This window comes from Carcharhinus amblyrhynchos, chromosome 4 (assembly GCF_965287045.1).
Source record: "Carcharhinus amblyrhynchos chromosome 4, sCarAmb.v2.hapA, whole genome shotgun sequence".
NCBI classification, from domain to species: domain Eukaryota; kingdom Metazoa; phylum Chordata; class Chondrichthyes; order Carcharhiniformes; family Carcharhinidae; genus Carcharhinus; species Carcharhinus amblyrhynchos.
This window is the reverse complement of record NC_137327.1, coordinates 69,294,800-69,312,497: the sequence shown is the minus strand read 5'-3', so window position 1 is coordinate 69,312,497 and position 17,698 is coordinate 69,294,800. Positions and strand designations below refer to the sequence as shown.

General features: G+C 44.7%; 1 protein-coding gene across 2 annotated transcripts in view; it reads left to right on the top strand.

Annotated features, from left to right (window-relative positions):
* btk (Bruton agammaglobulinemia tyrosine kinase) overlaps window positions 1-17,698 on the top strand; it is a 158,760-nt gene that overhangs the window by 118,412 nt on the left and 22,650 nt on the right. For both annotated transcript variants that reach the window (XM_080188160.1, XM_080188159.1), the window contains one exon: window positions 17,350-17,477. In XM_080188160.1, the coding sequence (XP_080044286.1) occupies window positions 17,350-17,477 (128 nt within the window). The remainder of the gene's footprint in view (window positions 1-17,349; window positions 17,478-17,698) is intronic.

Sequence of the window (17,698 nt, the reverse complement as noted above, 5' to 3'; positions counted from 1 at the left end):
TCTGGTTCTACTTAAGGCAGCTGAAGGCATGAGGGCCAAGAGATCAGGAATGCACAGCGATGGAGGTTGTTTAAAAACAAGGTTGAGAGGGAGCTGTTCATTGGGATGAACTCCACTTAAACTGGGCTTGGACCAGTGTCCTGGTGAACTGAGTACCTTTTCTACTTCTTTGTGCATTGAGCAAGATCACCTGTTTTTACAGCAGTTGAAGTTCTAGAGATGAATCAGCACTGTTTGCTTGAGATAGACTGCCGATCTAATTAACTAATTGCAGCTGCCTCGCATCTATCCCTGACTAAGGCTGAAAGAAAATTCACTTTAACAGTAGATTATAATTAAATGCTAAACAAAATTTGTAAACTAGACAATTTTTAGAAAGAGATTAATCCTTAAATTTCCCTCACCCACCCTCCTCCAAGCTCATGCTCTGGACTGAATAATACAGGGAGGGTGGGGAGTGGGCTTTCCCATCTCACACCCCTGCCCACCCCTGAAAGAAAAGTCACTTTGGAGCCAGCCCAAAATGCAGTGCAAGTGAGCTGAAGAAGGGCAGTGTGGGACTTCAGCCCCTCACTAGGGAGGAAGCCCCTTCTCTGGAGCTGCCGGTCAATCCAATTGGGCAGCAGTTCCATCTGTTCTGGTAGCGCCAGAATCAACTCAAGAAGGAGGAGGAAAAAGGCCCCTGGGTCTCTGGAATCTTAGGTCTGGGGTCTTTGGCAGGGATAGATGGAGAAGTTGGGGTTAAATCTGGGCAGTCATTAGGAAGAAAGGGGAGATTTGATTCAAAAGGACTGCCTCCCCTCTCCCGATCCACAAAGAGCAGTCCCCAAAGATTGAACCTTTCCTTCCTTCTCTTTCAAGATTCCATTAAAAGATCGAGGTGGCTGTCCACACCAAGTGTTTTTATTTTGGGTCAAATGTTTTATGGCGTGGGCAGCATATTATCAAGGTCATTTAGTTTGGTCATGCATCTAACTGATCCTTGATTACTAACTGAAAGTGGTTGGGGGGGGGGTGCCGATTTTGGAGTTGGGGGGAGGGGGAGGAGGCCCCAGATATCTCTGTGGTTGGTATTACTTATTATTTGTGATTGTGGGTAGCGGTGGGGCGGTGCAGTGGGTTATTTCTTATTTTGATCGGGGAGCCCTAAAAGCCTCTCCACTCACTCTTTTGTTTTGTTCTCCAAGATCTGGAGAGTAAACAGACCGATGGAACTGGAGAGTTTCACACCAGTTTTTCTCACCAAAACTGACAGTGACAAATTCTTATATGTTTCTCCCCAAGGGTTATAAGGGCAGGCAGGAAAGTGGAGTTAAGGCCACAGTCAGATTTACCATGATTTTATTGGATGCCAGAGCAGACTCTATAGATTCAAAGATGTTTACAGCACAGAAGGAGACCATTCAGCCAACGTGTCTACACCATTCAATAAATATACGACTACACCAAATCTGATTTTCCATAGCCCTGGAGGTTACAACCATGCAAGTGAATATCTAAATACTCCTTAAATGTTCGGAGACTTACTGACTCAGCCATCCTTTCAGGCAGTGAGTTCCAAACTCCCACCACCCTCTGGGTAATAAAGTTTCTCCTCAACTCTTAGCTTTCTAATACCTTAAATCTATGTCCCCGATTATTGACTCTTCAATTCAAGAAGAAATTGTCTCCCTATTGACCCTATCTATGCCCCTGCTTCAGGACAAAGAGCCCAATTTATCCAATTTTTCCTCATAGTTCAGACTGTCCTGCCTGGGCAGCATCCTGGTAAATCTGCTCTGTTCCCTCTCCAGTGCAATCACATCCTTCCTATAATGTAATGATCAGAACCGCATGCAGTACTCCAACTGTGGCCTAACCAATGTTTTATACAGTTCCAGCATGACCTCTCTGCTCTTGTAGTTATGCTTTGGCTGATAAAGGCAAGTATCCCATATGCCACCTGTAACCACCTTATCTAACTGCCCTGCCACCATCAGGGATCTGTGGATGTGGACTCCAAGGTCCCTCTGATCTTCAGTACTTTCCAGAGTCCTACTATTTGTAGTGTAATCCTTTACCTTGTTAGCCCTGCTCAAGAGCATCATCTCAAACTTCTCTAGGTTGAATTCCATTTGCCACTGCTCTGCCCACCTGACCAGTCTGTTTCTATCATCCGGCAATCTACAGCTGGGCTCTTCACTATTTACCACCCTAACAATTTTCATGTCATTCACAAGCTTCTTACAGAATCACAGAATCCCTACAGCACAGAAGGAGGCTTTGATCATACCCTTTACATTGAAGTCCAAATCATTAATGTACATCAATAAACAGACCGAATGTCTACTCTGGGTTCTATTTCTTATGTTCTACTGTTCTTATGATCTTAGAGAGGGTTTAAACTAATAAAGAGGGGATGGGAAGGTTCAGGAAAGAAAAAGACAGAAGTCAAATCTCTAGATTAGAGCAGTGTTTTGGGTTAAAATAAACGAAGTGGATTAGGAAGGGACAGTGACAATAATAAAGTTAAGAGGGCATTAATCACTAAGGTGACATCAGGGGAAGTTAGAACAGTATCAAATTTAAATCTATGAAGGTATTAATAATTTATTCATCCATGAGATGAGGGCAAGACCAGTATTTGTAACCCATCCCTAATTGCTCTTGAACTGAATGGCTTCCTTGGCCATTTAAGAGTCAGCCACAGTGCAATGGCTCTGACAGATTTCTTTCCCAAATAGGTTTTTATAACAGTCAATAATAGTTTGGTACATGGGATTTAATGGGATTGAGGGTTATAGATAGGCCTGGTAGGTAGGGAAATGATCGGCGCACCTTGTGGGCCGAAGGGCCTGTTCGTGCTGTAGTGTTCTATGTTCTATGTTCTAATAGTTTTATGGTCATAATTCGCTTTCAATTCCGGATTTCTTTTATTAGGTTCAGATCTTGCCAATGTAATTATGTCCCCAGAGCATGAGTTTCTTGATTATTTGTGACACTACACTACAGTCCCATAGTAATTACAGAGATGGAGCACCAAAGTGACCAAGGTTAGAAAGTAAATATTCAAAGATATTTGGCTTTCAGAAGAGATACGTGAAGTGGAAAAGGAGAGTGGGGAACCCTGAAATAAAGGGATAAAGACTGAAGAGAGAGAAAACGTTAGCTCAGCAAATCTAAAAACAGAATTTGTTTATATAGAGCTAAGGAAGAACAAGAGGCAAAAAACATTGATGGCAGTTGTTTCTAGATCCCCTAATAGAGAGTATAGTGTAGATAGAGTATAAATCAGGAAATTAGAAATAAATCTAATAAGGGCAATACAGAAATCATGGGGCATTAATCTTCATACAAACTGGGGACTAACAGTGTCCTTGACAAATTGACAGAATGTTTTCAAGATCAGCAAGTCAAGGAATGGATGGGAATACAAGTTATTTCTGCTTAGGAGTGATGCAACATTCACCAGACAGACTGCAGTGGTTCAAGAAGGCAGCTTACCACCAATCTTCCAAGGGCAATTAGGAATGGTCAATAAATGCTGGCCTTGCCAGTGACACTCATTCTAAGAATGAATAAAGGTCATAATTAATATATTATCATAATAATATTTCAAAAGAACCCTTAGTTTCTAGAGCCTCATCTATATTCCTTCTATGCTTTTTCTTGTTGCTAATTCCGCGTGTGTTTGTCCTTCCCCCCCTCCATCTCTCCCTCTTTTGTCTCTTTCCCTCAACCTCCAATCCACCAGCATATATTCCTTCATCTCTATATTTGATTCCTGTGAGTTTCTACAGACTTCCCTCTGAAAGTCCCGGATACGTTAGAAGTGATGTGGTTGAGTTTCTAGTTACGTGCAGTTATGAAAGTCCAATTTGCATGTAATAAAGGAGTCACTGTCTAACATAGCATTATCATTTCCCTATGGAGATACTTCCCACAACGGAAACAATGGCCTTCTGTCAGAAGGTGCTGGAAGAATTTTAAATGTGAAAAAAGGGGTCACAATTTAACCTCTCTTCTGCTTTGAATTTTGGAGGAATTAACATTGGAGATTTTGACATTGGGGCTGGAATTTTACTGTCCCACCTGTCACGGGAATCAGAGCAGGTGAAAGATGATTCATGGAAACATCTGTTGACCTTGGGTGAGATTTTCCTGTTTTGGGACAAGTGAGGCCGTAAAATCTCTTCTAACATTGGACAGAATTCACCAACAACATATAAAACTTGAATATAAAGTATTATCATTTTTAGGGTGGGCAAGGGTGTTATTGAACCTCCACCCAGTCCGAATTTCCTTTCCAATAACTTCATTGCAAATTGTGTGTGACAGGCAGTGAACTCTCTAGCACTTGTTTTACAATACCACCCAGTTACAAGTACCCGGAGAATGTGAGAGCTCAAAACCAAACTGCAACAAAAACAAAAACTTTCACACTGATATTAAAAAAACAGCAAGTGTGAACATTATTCAGTGCTGATCATTTGTGGAATGTTAGAAACCTTAGTCTTGATTCCTGAAAAGATATTTCATTAAAATGTGTTGTAGTGATCTGAGAGTTAGCAGAAGATTAATGGCAGAGCCTGCTCCTCAATGAGAATAACTTTATTATACTTTGGGATTCTGACAGTCTGAATCAAATCTCAAGAAATTGAATTTCTCATTTTTGGAGTTGAAGAAATGAGAAATAGGAAATGAAGCAGGAAATTAAATGGCAACATGTAAATTGCCAATAAAACAGCAAAGTAGAGAGATCTAGGGACACTAACTCAGAATCTGTCATCATTCTCAGGCTTTGGGCTGAGAATGGAAAGTGAGATAGAGTGAGGAATACTGTACCTGTCCTGGGAGTGTTTGATGGGTATAGTGCAGAGAGAGCTTTACTCTGTATCTAATCCCAAGCTGTACCTGTCCTGGGTGTGTTTGATGGGGACAATGTAGATGGAACTTTACTCTGTATCTAATGCCGTGCTGTATCTGTCCTGGAAATGTTTGATGGGCAGAGTGGAGGGAGCTTTACTCTGCTTCTAACCCCACGCTGGACCTATTCTGGGAATGTTTAATGGGGACAGTGGGCATGGAATTTTACTGTATCAAAAATAGAATATGAGTAAAATTTACAAGGAACATAGAAACTGACCATGAAATCTTCTTATACATATGTAGAAACATAGATTACATAGAACAGTACAGCACAGTACAGACCCTTCTGCCCTCAATGTTGTGCCGAGCTATGTCCAAACCCAAAATCAAGCTATCCCACTCCCTTTCATTCTGGTATGCTCCATGTGCCTATCCAATAACCACTTCAAAGTTCCTAAAGTGTCCAATTCCACTATTACAGCAGGCAGTGCATTCCACATCCCAACCACACTTTGAGTGAAGAATCTATCTCGGACATCTCGGATTGGTGGATGGTGACTAGTGGAGTGCCTCAGGAGTTGGTGCTGGGGCCTCAGCTATTTACCATTTATATAGATGATCTGGAGGAGGGAACCGAGTGTAGGGTGTCGAAATTTGCTGATGACACCAAGATTGGAGGAAAGGCAAATTGTGAGGAGGGTGTGGAGAGTCTACAGAAGGATCAAGATAGGCTGGGCGAATGGGCCAGGAAATGGCAAATGGAATTTAATGTTGGCAAGTGCGAGGTGGTCCACTTTGGTAGGAATAATGGTACGAAGGATTATCACTTACGTGGCGAAAAACTGCAGCAGGCGACGGTGCAGAGGGACCTCGGGGTCCTTGTGCATGAGTCGCAAAAACCTAGCTTGCAGGTGCAGCAGGTGGTCAGGAAGGCGAATGGGATGCTGGCCTTTATAGCGAGGGGGATTGAATATAAAAGTAGGGAGGTCTTGCTGCGGCTGTATAGGGCATTGGTGAGGCCGCAGCTGGAGTACTGTGTGCAGTTTTGGGCGCCGTGCTTACGCAAGGATATTTTGGCCTTGGAGGGAGTGCAGAGGAGGTTTACTAGGCTGATGCCGGAGTTGAGGGGGTTGAGCTATGAGGAGAGGCTGAATAAACTAGGCTTGTACTCGTTAGAGTTTAGAAGAATGAGGGGAGATCTCATTGAGACGTATAAGATGATGAATGGGATGGATAGGATAGAGGTGGAGAGACTCTTCCCGCTCAGAAAGGATAATAGGACTAGGGGGCACAGCCTCAAGATAAAGGGGAGGCGGTTTAGAACGGAGTTGAGGAGGAACTTCTTCACTCAAAGGGTGGTGAATCTCTGGAATTCTCTGCCCGTTGAAGTGGTGGAGGCTACCTCGCTAAATATTTTTAAGATGCGGGTTGATGGGTTTTTGATAAGAGAGGGGATTAAGGGTTATGGGGAGAGGGCGGGAATGTGGAACTGAGCCACGACAGATCAGCCATGATCTTATTGAATGGCGGGGCAGGCTCGAAGGGCTAGATGGCCTACTCCTGCTCCTATTTCTTATGTTCTTATCCCTTCTATATCTCCCACCATGAACCTTAAAGTCATGCCCCCTAGTGACAGCTACATCCACCTGAGGAAATAGTCTCTGCACGTCCACTCTATCTATCCCCCTCATCATCTTATAAACCTCTAATAAGTCTCATCCTCCTCTGCTCCAAAGAGAAAAGCCCCAGCTCCCTCATCCTTTCTTCATAAGACCTACCCTCCAAACCAGGCAGCATCCTGGTAAATATCCTCTGCACTCTCTCCAATGCTTCCACATCCTTCTTATAATGAGGTGCCCAGAACTGAACACAATATTCCAAATGTGGTCTCACCAATGTCTGGTATAGTTGCAGCATAACCCCACGGCTCTTAAACTCAAAACCCCTGTTAATAAACACTAACACACTATAAACCTTCTTAACGGCTCTATCCACTTGAGTGGCAACCTTCAGACGTCTGTGGATATGAACCCCAAGATCTTCCTGTTCCTCCACATTCCTTAGAACCCTGCCGTTGACCCTGTAATCTGCTTTCAAGTTTGTCCTACCAAAATGAATCACCTTGCACTTATCAGGTTTAAACTCCATCTGCCACTTTTCGGCGCAGCTCTGCATCCTATCAGTGCCTTTTTGCAGTCTGCAAGAGCCCTCCACCTCATCCACTACTCCACCAATCTTGGTGTCATCAGCAAATTTACTGACCCACCCTTCAGTCTCCTTTTCCAAGTCATTGATAAAAATCACAAATAGCAGAGGACCCAGCACTGATCCCTGTGGTACACCGCTGGTAACGGGCCTCCAGTCTGAAAATTTTTCCCCCACCACCACCCTCTGTCTTCTATGAGACAGCCAGTTACTTATTCAATCGGCCAAATTTCCTTCCATCCCACACCTCCTTACCTTCTTCACGAGCCTACCATGGGGAAGCTTATCAAACACCTTACTAAAATCCATGTATACAATATCAACTGCTCTACCTTTGTCTACACACTTAGTTACCTCCTCAAAGAATTCAATCAAATTTGTGAGGCAGGACTTAGCCCTCACGAAACCGTGCTGACTATCCCGGATTAAACTGCATCTTTCCAAATAGTCATAAATCCTATCTCTCAGGACCCTTTCCATTAACTTACTGACCACCAAAGTAAGACTAACTGGCCTTTAATTACCAGGGTCATTTCTATTTCCTTTCTTGAAGAGAGGAACAACATTTGCCATTCTCCAGTCCTTTGGCACTATCCCTGTGGACAGTGAGGACCCAAAGATCAAAGCTAAAGGCTCCGCAATTTCATCCCTTGCCTCCCAAAGTATCCTAGGAAGTATCCCATCTGGCCTAGAGGACTTATCCACCCTCAGGTTTTTCAAAATTGCTAATACATCTTCCCTCAGAACATCTACCTCCTCCATCCTTTCAGTCTATATCACATTCTCATCCTCAAAAACGTGGCCCCTCTCCTTGGTGAACACTGAAGAAAAGCCTCACCTATCTCTTCTGACTCCAAGCACAAGTTCCCATGACTATCCTTGACTGGCCCTAACCTCACCCTGGTCATTCTTTTATTTCTCACATAAGAGTAAATAGCCTTGGGGTTTTCCTTTGTCCGATCCGCCAAGGACTTCTTATGCCACCTCCTAGCTCTCCTAAGCCCTTTCTTTAACTCATTCCTAGCTACCTTGTACCTTCAAGCGACCCAACTGAACCTTGTTTTTTCATCTTTTGCCTTTTATAAGGCAAATGTAGGCTCCTTGCATTCAGAAGCTAGGGAAATTATAATGGGGAACAAAGAAATTGTGGAACAATTGAACACAAACCTTGCCCCTCTCATCACAAAAGAGGGCACAAATTAACTCCCAGAAATGTTAGGGAATCAAAGATGTGCAGATTAGGTTGATTAGTCATGCTAAAATTGCCCCTTAGTGTCCTGGGATGCGTAGGTTAGAGGGATTGGTGGGTAAATGTATAGGGATGTGGGGGTATGATCTGGGTGGGATTGTGGTCAGTGCAGACTCGATGGGCCGAAGGGCCTCTTTCTGCACTGTAGGGTTCTATGATTGATTCTAAGGGTCTAGTGAGAGGGCGGAATTGAAGGAAATCAGTATTAGTAAAAGATGAATGGGGCTAAAAGTTGACAAATCTCCATCTCAGGGTATTAAAGAAAGTGGCCCTGGAAATATTAGGTGCATTGGTGGCGATCTTCCAAACTTTTATGGACTCTGGAACAGTTCTTGCAGATTGGAGGGTCGCAAATATAAATCCAATATTTAAAAAGGGAGGGAGAGAAAAAAGGGAAAATTACACTCCAGTTACTTTGACATCAATGCTAGAGAAAATGCTAGAGTGTTATTATAAAAGACACGATAACAGAACATTTGGAAAGCATTAATAGGATTGGACAAAGCCGGCATGGGTTTATGAAAGGCCAATCATGCTTAACTCGCACTTTTTGAAGATGGGACTAAGATAATAAATAATGGCAAATCAATGGATGTGGTGTATTTGGATTTTTAGAAGCACATGGAATAGATGGTAATGTTTTGAGATGGATTGAGCCTTGGTTGGCAGATGAGAAACAGGCGGGAATAAATGGGTCTTTTTCTGAATGGCATAGTGACTAATGGGGTACTGCAGAGTTCAGTGATTGGGGCAGTAGCTGTTCACGATATATATAAAAGAACTGAATGAGGGAATCAAATGTAACATTTCTAAGTTTGCTGACAAAATTAAGCAGAATTGAGTAGAATGCAAGGATGTTTAGAGTTGACTTAGACATATTGAGTAAGTGGACAAACATATGGTAGATGCAGTACAACATGGCTCAGTGTGAAGTTATACACTTTGGTATGAAAAACAGAAAGGAAATATATTACTTTTAAGATGATATATTGATATATTTTTAAGATATATTAAGGTACATTTTTAAGATTGTAAGCTAATATATAGATATATTTTTTCTCTTTATTCCTTAGTGAGTTTTAAGGGGTGTCTTGACAAGTATATGGATAGGATGGGAATGGAGGAATATGGTCCCCAAAGTGTCAAGGGTTTAGTTAAGTTGGGTAGCATGGTTGGTGCAGGCTTCGAGGGCTGAAGGGCCTGTTCCTGTGCTATGATTTTCTTTGTTCTTTGTTCTAACCCTGTCCTAGGAGTGTTTGATGGGAACGGTGTGGAGAGAGCTCTACTCTGGATCTAACATTGCGCTGCATCTGTCCTGGGAATGTTTGATGGTAAGAAGTCTTACAACACCAGGTTAAAGTCTAGATTTACTTGGTAGAACAAGCCACTAGCTTTCAAAGCACTGCTCCCATCAGGTAAATGGGAGTTCTGTTCACAAACAGGGCATATAAAGACACAAATTCAATTTACAAAATAATGGTTCGAATGCGAATCTTTACAGGTAATCAAGTCTTAAAGGTACCGACAATGTGAATGGAGAGACCATTAAGCACAGGTCAAAGAGATGTGTATTGTTTCCAGCCAGGACAGTTAGCGAGATTTTGTAAGCCCAGGCAAGTCATGGGGGTTTCATGAACCCAAGATCCCGGTTGAGGCCGTCTTCACGTGTGCGGAGCTTGGCTATCAGTCTCTTCTCAGTGACTCTGCGTTGTCGTGCGTCGTGAAGGCTGCCTTGGAGAACGCTTACCTGAAGATCAGAGGCCAAATGCCTGTGAAGTATTCCCCAATGGGAAAAGAACTCTCTTGCCTGGTGATTGTCTAGCAGTGTTCATTTGTCCATTGTCATAGCATCTCCCACTCATGTCAACCCATAACACAGACTACACTGAGAGACTTTGCCGTCGCACCTCTCTCACACTCCTCAACCACCTCATACACCAGCTCTACAACAAACACTACATACATGCACACCAAGAACAGGAAACTTGAGAAACTCCGCATCACTACCCAGCAGCAACCAAGTCTCCCCCCCGGTGCCACAGTAGAAAACAGTACCACTGCAGTGAAGTCCATTGTCAACTTGTCAGACTACACTTCAACCTGGTGAAATCAAAGTTCTCAGCCGAGGGCTCAATTTCTGTCCCACCACCAAAGTAGACCCCATCAGTCTCGCACGGACACAGAAGAATTCATCAGGCGAATGAAGCTGCGGGAGTTCTTCCACAAACCCCGAGAGGCCAACAGCGAACACAATGAGACAGCTGACAGAGAGATCCGCAGTGCAGCAACTGAAGAAGAAAGTGTCAAATTGGACTCCTCCGGAAGGCCACTGCCCTCGACTTGACCTGTATGCCAAGCCGTTAGGAGGTCCGTCAATACCAGATTCATCAGCCACACTCACAAGAGAGCCCCGAACATCACGCATGCACAACGCAATGCCATCCACGCTCTTAAGACCAACCGCAACATTCTCATCAAACCAGCAGACAAATGAGGGGCCACCATCATACTGAACAGAAAGAATTACTGCAAAGAAGTATATTACTGCAAAGAAGTACAGCAGGAAAACCACAGACGGTTACCCGCAGATCCAACCAAAGAACACACCTGTCAACTCAACAGACTGATCAAGATCTTTGATCCGGACCTTCAGAGCACCCTCTGTGTTCTCATCCCACAAACTCTCCGCATTGGAGATTGCTACTACTTCCCGAAGATACACAAGGCAAATGCAACTGGCTCTTCCATCATATCGGGCAATGGGACCCTATGCGAGAACCTCTCCAGCTACGTCGAGGGCATCCTGAAACCCATTGTACAAAGAACCCCCAGCTTTTCTCACGACGCTACGGACTTCCTACAGAAACTCAGCACACATGGAGCAGTTGAACCAGGAGCACTCTTCGTCACAATGGATGTCTCGGGCACTCTACACCAGCATCCCCCATGACGATGGCATTGCTGCAACTGCCTCAGTACTCAACGCCGACAACTGCCAATCTCCAGATGCAATTTTACAACTCATCCACTTCATCATGGACCACAATGTCTTCACTTTCAACAACCAGTTCTTTATCAAGACACATGGAACAGTCAAAGGGACCAAATTTGCACTTCAGCATGCCAACATCTCCATGCACAGCTTCGAACAAGCCATCTTCACCACACAGGACCTTCAACCGATGCTATACACTAGATACATCGATGACATTTTCTTCCTTTGGACTCAAGGTGAACAATCACTGAAACAACTATATGATGATATCAAGTTCCATCAGAATCACCTTGGACTACTTTCTGGAATCGGTTGCATTCTTGGACATACGCATCTCCATCAAGGACGGTCACCTCAGCACTTCACTGTACCGCAAGCCCACGGATAACCTCACGATGCTCCACTTCTCCAGCTTCCACCCTAAACACATTAAAGAAGCCATCCCCTATGGACAAGCCCTCCGTACACACAGGATCTGCTCAGATGGGGGGGATCACTACAGACACCTCCAGATGTTGAAAGATGCCCTCATAAGAGCAGGATATGATACTCAACTCATCGATCGACGGTTCCGGCGTGCCACAGCGAAAAATTGCACAGACATCCTCAGAAGACAAACACGGGACATGGCGGACAGAGTACCTTCCACGGAGCAGAGAAGCTACGGCATCTTCTCCAGAGCCTTCAACATGTCATTGATGAAGACGAACATCTCGCCAAGGCCATTCCCACTTCTTGCCTTTAAGCAACTGCACAATCTCAAACAGACCATTGTCCACTGCAAACTACCCAGCCTTCAGGAGAAAGTGATCATGACACCATACAACCCTGCCACAGCAACTCTGCAAGACGTGCTAGATTATCGACACGGATGCCATCATCTCACGTGAGAACACCATCTACCAGGTACACGGTACATACTCTTGCAACTCAGCCAACGTCGTCTACCTGATACGCTACAGGAAAGGATGTCTCGAGACACGGTACATCGAGGAGACCATCCAGACACTATGACAACGGATGAATGAATACTGCTCGACAATCACCAGGCTACAGTGTTCTCTTCATGTTGGGGAACACTTTAGTGGTCACGGGTATTCGGCCTCTGATCTTCTGGTAAGTGTTCTCCAAGGTGGCCTTCACGACATGACAATGCAGAGTTGCTGAGCAGAGACTGATGGCCAAATTCTGCTGAGAACAGCCTCAATCGGGATCTTGGGTTCATGTCACACTATCTGGAACTCCCAACACTTGCCTGGGCTTACAAAATCTCACTAACTGTCCTGGCTGGAGACAATACACATCTCTTTAACCCGTGCTTAACCCTCTCTCCACTCACATTGTCTGTACCTTTAAGACTTGATTACCTGTAAAAACTCACATTCCAACCATTATTTTGTAATTTGAGTTTGTGTCTTTCTATGCCCTGTTTGTGAACAGAACTCCCACTTACCTGAAGAAGGAGTGACGCTCCAAAAGCTAGTTGTTTGTGCTACCAAATAAACCTGTTGGACTTTACTGCGGCGTTGTGAGACTTCTTACTGGGTTTACTCCAGTCCAATGTCAGCATCTCCACGTAATGTTTGATGGGACAGTGTAGAGAGAGCTTTAGTCTGCATCTAACCCTATGCTGTACCTGTCCTTGGAGTGTTTGATGGGGACAGTATTCTACATCATGACAATTTTCACCTTAATAAGCACCAAAAATAAAACTTGAATTGAAATGGGTATTTTGAGCAGCTAATATTGGACATCCAGATGCGAGTTTGAGGTTGTGTTTGTCTCTGTTAGTTGCAGCTTGCTGGTTATCTCCTATAACTGGAAGGAATAAACAGGCAATGTGAAAAGAGAAGTGAAACACTCATGACCTGGTGCTGTGCTTCAGTGAGAATCAGAATCCACTGCTGCATGCACTTATATATTAAAATGACAGCTTAGCCATTACAAGATTTGAATATGATATCCCTCCTGCAGCCAGTAATGGACATTGAATAGGGAGGATCCTTGTTGACTTTATTGCTAATGACTAATTCTGCATATTGGTCCTGTAATCGAGGGAGCATTGCTTTGTCAGCACCATTATTTGGATATGCTGCCACAACTCATTAAAGAGCCAGAGAAATACTACAGTGTAAAAAGTAACCGTTTGGCCCATCACATCTACACTGACTCTCTGAAAAACATTCCATCCAGGGTCTCCTCTCCACCCTGTCCCAGTAACCCTGCACATTTACCATGACTAATCTACGCAACTTACACATCTTTGGGCTGTGGGAGGAAGCCCATGATGCTCGGGTAAACACAGTGAGAAGTCTCACAACACCAGGTTAAAGTCCAACAGGTTTATTTGGTAGTAAATGCCACTCGCTTCGTGACTCACCTGATGAAGGGGCAAACCCCGAAAGCTAGTGGCGTTTACTAACAAATAAACCTGTTGGACTTTAACCTGGTGTTGTGAGACTTCTTATAGAGGAAACCGATACAGACATGGGAGAATGTTCAAGCTTCCCGCAGTGTGGATATTGCAACAATCACTTCATGGTAGGAAGCAAGAGGGGGTGTGTGCTAGTCAATGCGTTCTGATTACTCTATATCTCCTTCGTCCTTCAGTCCACCTCTTACAAGTCAACAGCCTTACCAATCTTACACTTGGCATTTTCTGATTGCCACCTCCTGATCCATGCTGTCTGCTCTCAGGCTCTAATGCTGGACTGGGTGAGGTTCTGGACCTTGCTCCCCTGGTTGCTATTAAAGGGAAGATATTCAGCAGCCTGTAAAAAGAGCAGTGTGACATCTGGATGATTCTCTGTGTGGTTTGCTGCCACTCTACTTCCCTGATCGTTCACACCCAGCTGCTTTGCATTAAGCAAATGTTGGCTGTTTAGTACAGCCTGGAAACTACCCATTCATTTCTAATGCCCCCAAAGTTAAGGCAAAAAAAAAATCACTCTTCATCAACTCGAACATCCGAATTTACAACCAATGAAATATTAATGTTCTGTAGGAAGTGCAGCAGCCAGTTTGTGCACAGTAAACAGTAATGCGATATTAGCAGATAACATGTTCTACTGATGTTGGTTAACAGATGAGTATCTCAGGGCGTAATCCCAGTACCACCCTCCACCCCCAACCCCCTCCTTCCAATCTTAATGTTTCTTACCTTTGCATCCTACTGGGTTTAACTATTTGCTCCTCTATTCTCCCTCATCCTGCATTCATGTTGAACTAAAAATTAGAGACTGGGGCCAGGGGAAGGGGAGAAACATAAATCTCCCACCCAGGGTCTCACCTATACCAGCTGAAGAGGAAACAGACACCCCCTTGCGAGGTACATTCTCCCTTTCTGCTCAGAATCGGCAATCCAGTGTGGAACAAATACATCATATGGATGTCTAGCACCACCTTGAGGTAGTGTTTATCATTTCTGAAGGAAGGGTGTAACAGTCAAAAAAGTGAATTGTTCTTTAAACACACAGTAGGCTGAATTATACAAACTGTTTGATTCCCTGAAACCACACCCATCCCACCACTCACACACACACACACTTAAAACATTGGGGATGTGGCAGGAATGCTCTGAGAAGAATATCAACTGCCTCATAGCCATTTAAACAACTTCCAGATCAGGAAGTGCCACCTCAGAGAACTACCAAACAATCAGAGGCCAGTAACCCTCCAGCATTTTTGGTGTGGCACTGGATTGTTTGGTTTGGGAGTCAGTCTCGCTAGGGGCCAAGATGGCAGATCCCAGCAAGGAGGGCAAAAATGGGTTGGGGTTTGGGAGCGGCTCGGTGGGGGAGGGGGAGGGGGGGGGAAGGCTGGGGGGAGGGAGGCTTGGGGGGGAGGGGGGAGGGAAGCTAGGTGGGGGGGAGGCTAGGCAAGGTGGAGGCTGGGGGAGGAGGCTGGAGAGGGAGGCGGGGAGGGAAAGGTGGGGGGGAGAGGCGGGCGGGGGTGGGGGGGGGTTGTAAAACTCAAACTCGGTGGAGGGGGGCCCTCTGATGAACTCAGGGGGCTTGTTATGCAGTGTTCCCCCTGTCCACCACCATCTTTGCAGAGAAACCTGCCAGACTGGGCACTTGGTGTAGGCTTCCCCAGCTGTCCATTAAATCTTGGTGGTGGTGGGATGAGACCCTTAAGTGGGCATTGATTTCCCATTGAGGACTTCAATTGGCCCATGGATAGATGAGGTACCTCTCCATTAGTATAATTGTGGGAGGTAGGTAGTGGGCAATCCACGCACAAGATTTTAATGTGTCATGAAAACATTTCATTTCATCTTTCCCAATCTCCACTCTATCATACACCTTCCTTTTGGTTTTCTTGATCCTTTCATTTACTCAGCGCCTATTCCACTTCTATCTGCCTTCAGCTCTGAAGAAAATTCCTTGACCTGGAATGTCGGGCAGGATTTTCCTCCCTCTCTGAGGCATGTTTCACAGTGCACCTCTCGCTAGTGGAAGCATGTTATGGTCCCGCAGTTATCAATGATGTTTCCTGTTAAATGCACCCCTTGTCACCAGAAAACCATGGTGGGGTGCACCATCGGCAGTACTGTAAGATCCTGCCGGTGTAGACAGCAGCAAAATTAACTCTGTTTCTCTCTCCAAACATGCTGCCCAACTGCTGAGTATTTTTAGCATTTTTGTGAAGCTATGTTAAACAGTAATAAAACACTGGCCCAGCCTCACGTAGGAGCATTGTGTCAAATTCTGCTTTTGAAAGGATGTCAAGGCCTTGGAGAGGTGCAGAAGTGATTTGCTTGTTTGCTCTCAATGACAGTGGAAAGCCATTAAACAGAGGGAGTTAAGTGAAGATTTATTTCTCTCATCCATAGAACCCCAAAATGTAGAAGGAGCCCGTTCAATCCACCGAGTCTGCACCAACTCTCTGAAAAAGTATCTCACCCAGACCCACTCCCCCGCCCTATTGCTGTAACTCCACCCATTTACCATGGCTAATCCACCTAACCTACACATGTTGGGACACTAAGAGACAATTTACCATGACCAATCAACAACATTTGGACTGTCGGAGGAAACCGGAGCCCCTGAAGACAGGGGGAGAACATGCAAACTCCACACAGATACCCAAGACCAGAGTTGAACCTGGGTCCTTGGTGCTGTGCGGCAGCAGTGCTAACCACTCTGCCATCATGCTGTCCCTTAGATAGGCTTGCTTTGGTAAAAGTACCAGAGCTGACATATATGTGATGTAGCTAAGCCCACTGTGCTGTTAGGGAGGGGGAGAGAGCCAGCAACTGTGAAGGAACAGTAATATATTTTCAAGTCAGGATGGTGTATGACCTGGAGAGGAACTTGCATGTGGTGGTGTTCCCAGGCCTCTGCTGCCCATGTCCTTCAAGTTGGTAGGGGTTGCATATTTGGAAGGTGCTGTGTTAGGAGTGTTGGTGAATTTCTGCAGTGCATCTTGTAACAACTACAATAGCATCTTGGTTGCTAGTATGCGTCAGTGGTGAAGGGAGTGAATTTTAAGGTGGTGGATGGTCTCAAGGCAAGCTGCTTTATCTGGGATGGTGTTGAGCTTCTTGAGTGTTGTTGGAGTTGCACTCATCCGGGAAGTGGAGAATATTCCATCGCACTCCTGACTCTCATGTAATAGATGATAGGGTGGCATTGTGTCACAGTGGTTAGCACAGCTGCCTCAGCACAGGGGCCCAGGTTTAATTCTTGCCTTGGGTGACTGTGACATGTTCTCTCCACATCTGCGTGGGTTTTCTTCCAATTATTCCAGTTTCTTGCCACATTCCAAAGCTGAGCAATTTAGATGGATTGGCTATGCTAAATTGTCTTTTAGTGTCCAAAAATAAGTAGATTAGATGGATTAGCCATAAATGTGTGGGATTACGTGGATAGAATGAGGTGTGGGCCTGGGGGAAAAAAATCTGTCAGAGTCTGCGCAGACTTGATGGTGACAATGGCCTCCTTCTGCACTGTTGGGATTCTATGAAATCTAATTATTTGGATTAAATGTTACTTGTCTGAGACATAAATACTATTCCTATATTCACTCTGTACTGTCTGCCACATTTCAGGGATCAGTGTGGAAAAGTCAAACACTACACTGTGTGTACAACACCATCCAACCAGTACTACCTTGCGGAGAAACATACCTTCAACTCAATCCCAGAACTGATCAACTATCACCAGCACAATGCAGCAGGTATGCGCAGTGAAACCTCAGAGGAAGAGAGAGAGTGAGCAGAGGGACTTCCCTCATATCACTGGGTCAGGGGTCAGTGAGGTTAACAACATCCAGAGATTGAGTGTGTTTATCCAATGAGAGTGTATTTATCCAACGCGACACTCAGTACCAGCTGGATATTGACCCAAAGCAGTTAGTGTAGCAAGTGAGTGCTGACCCGGAATCTGAGCTGATTTACA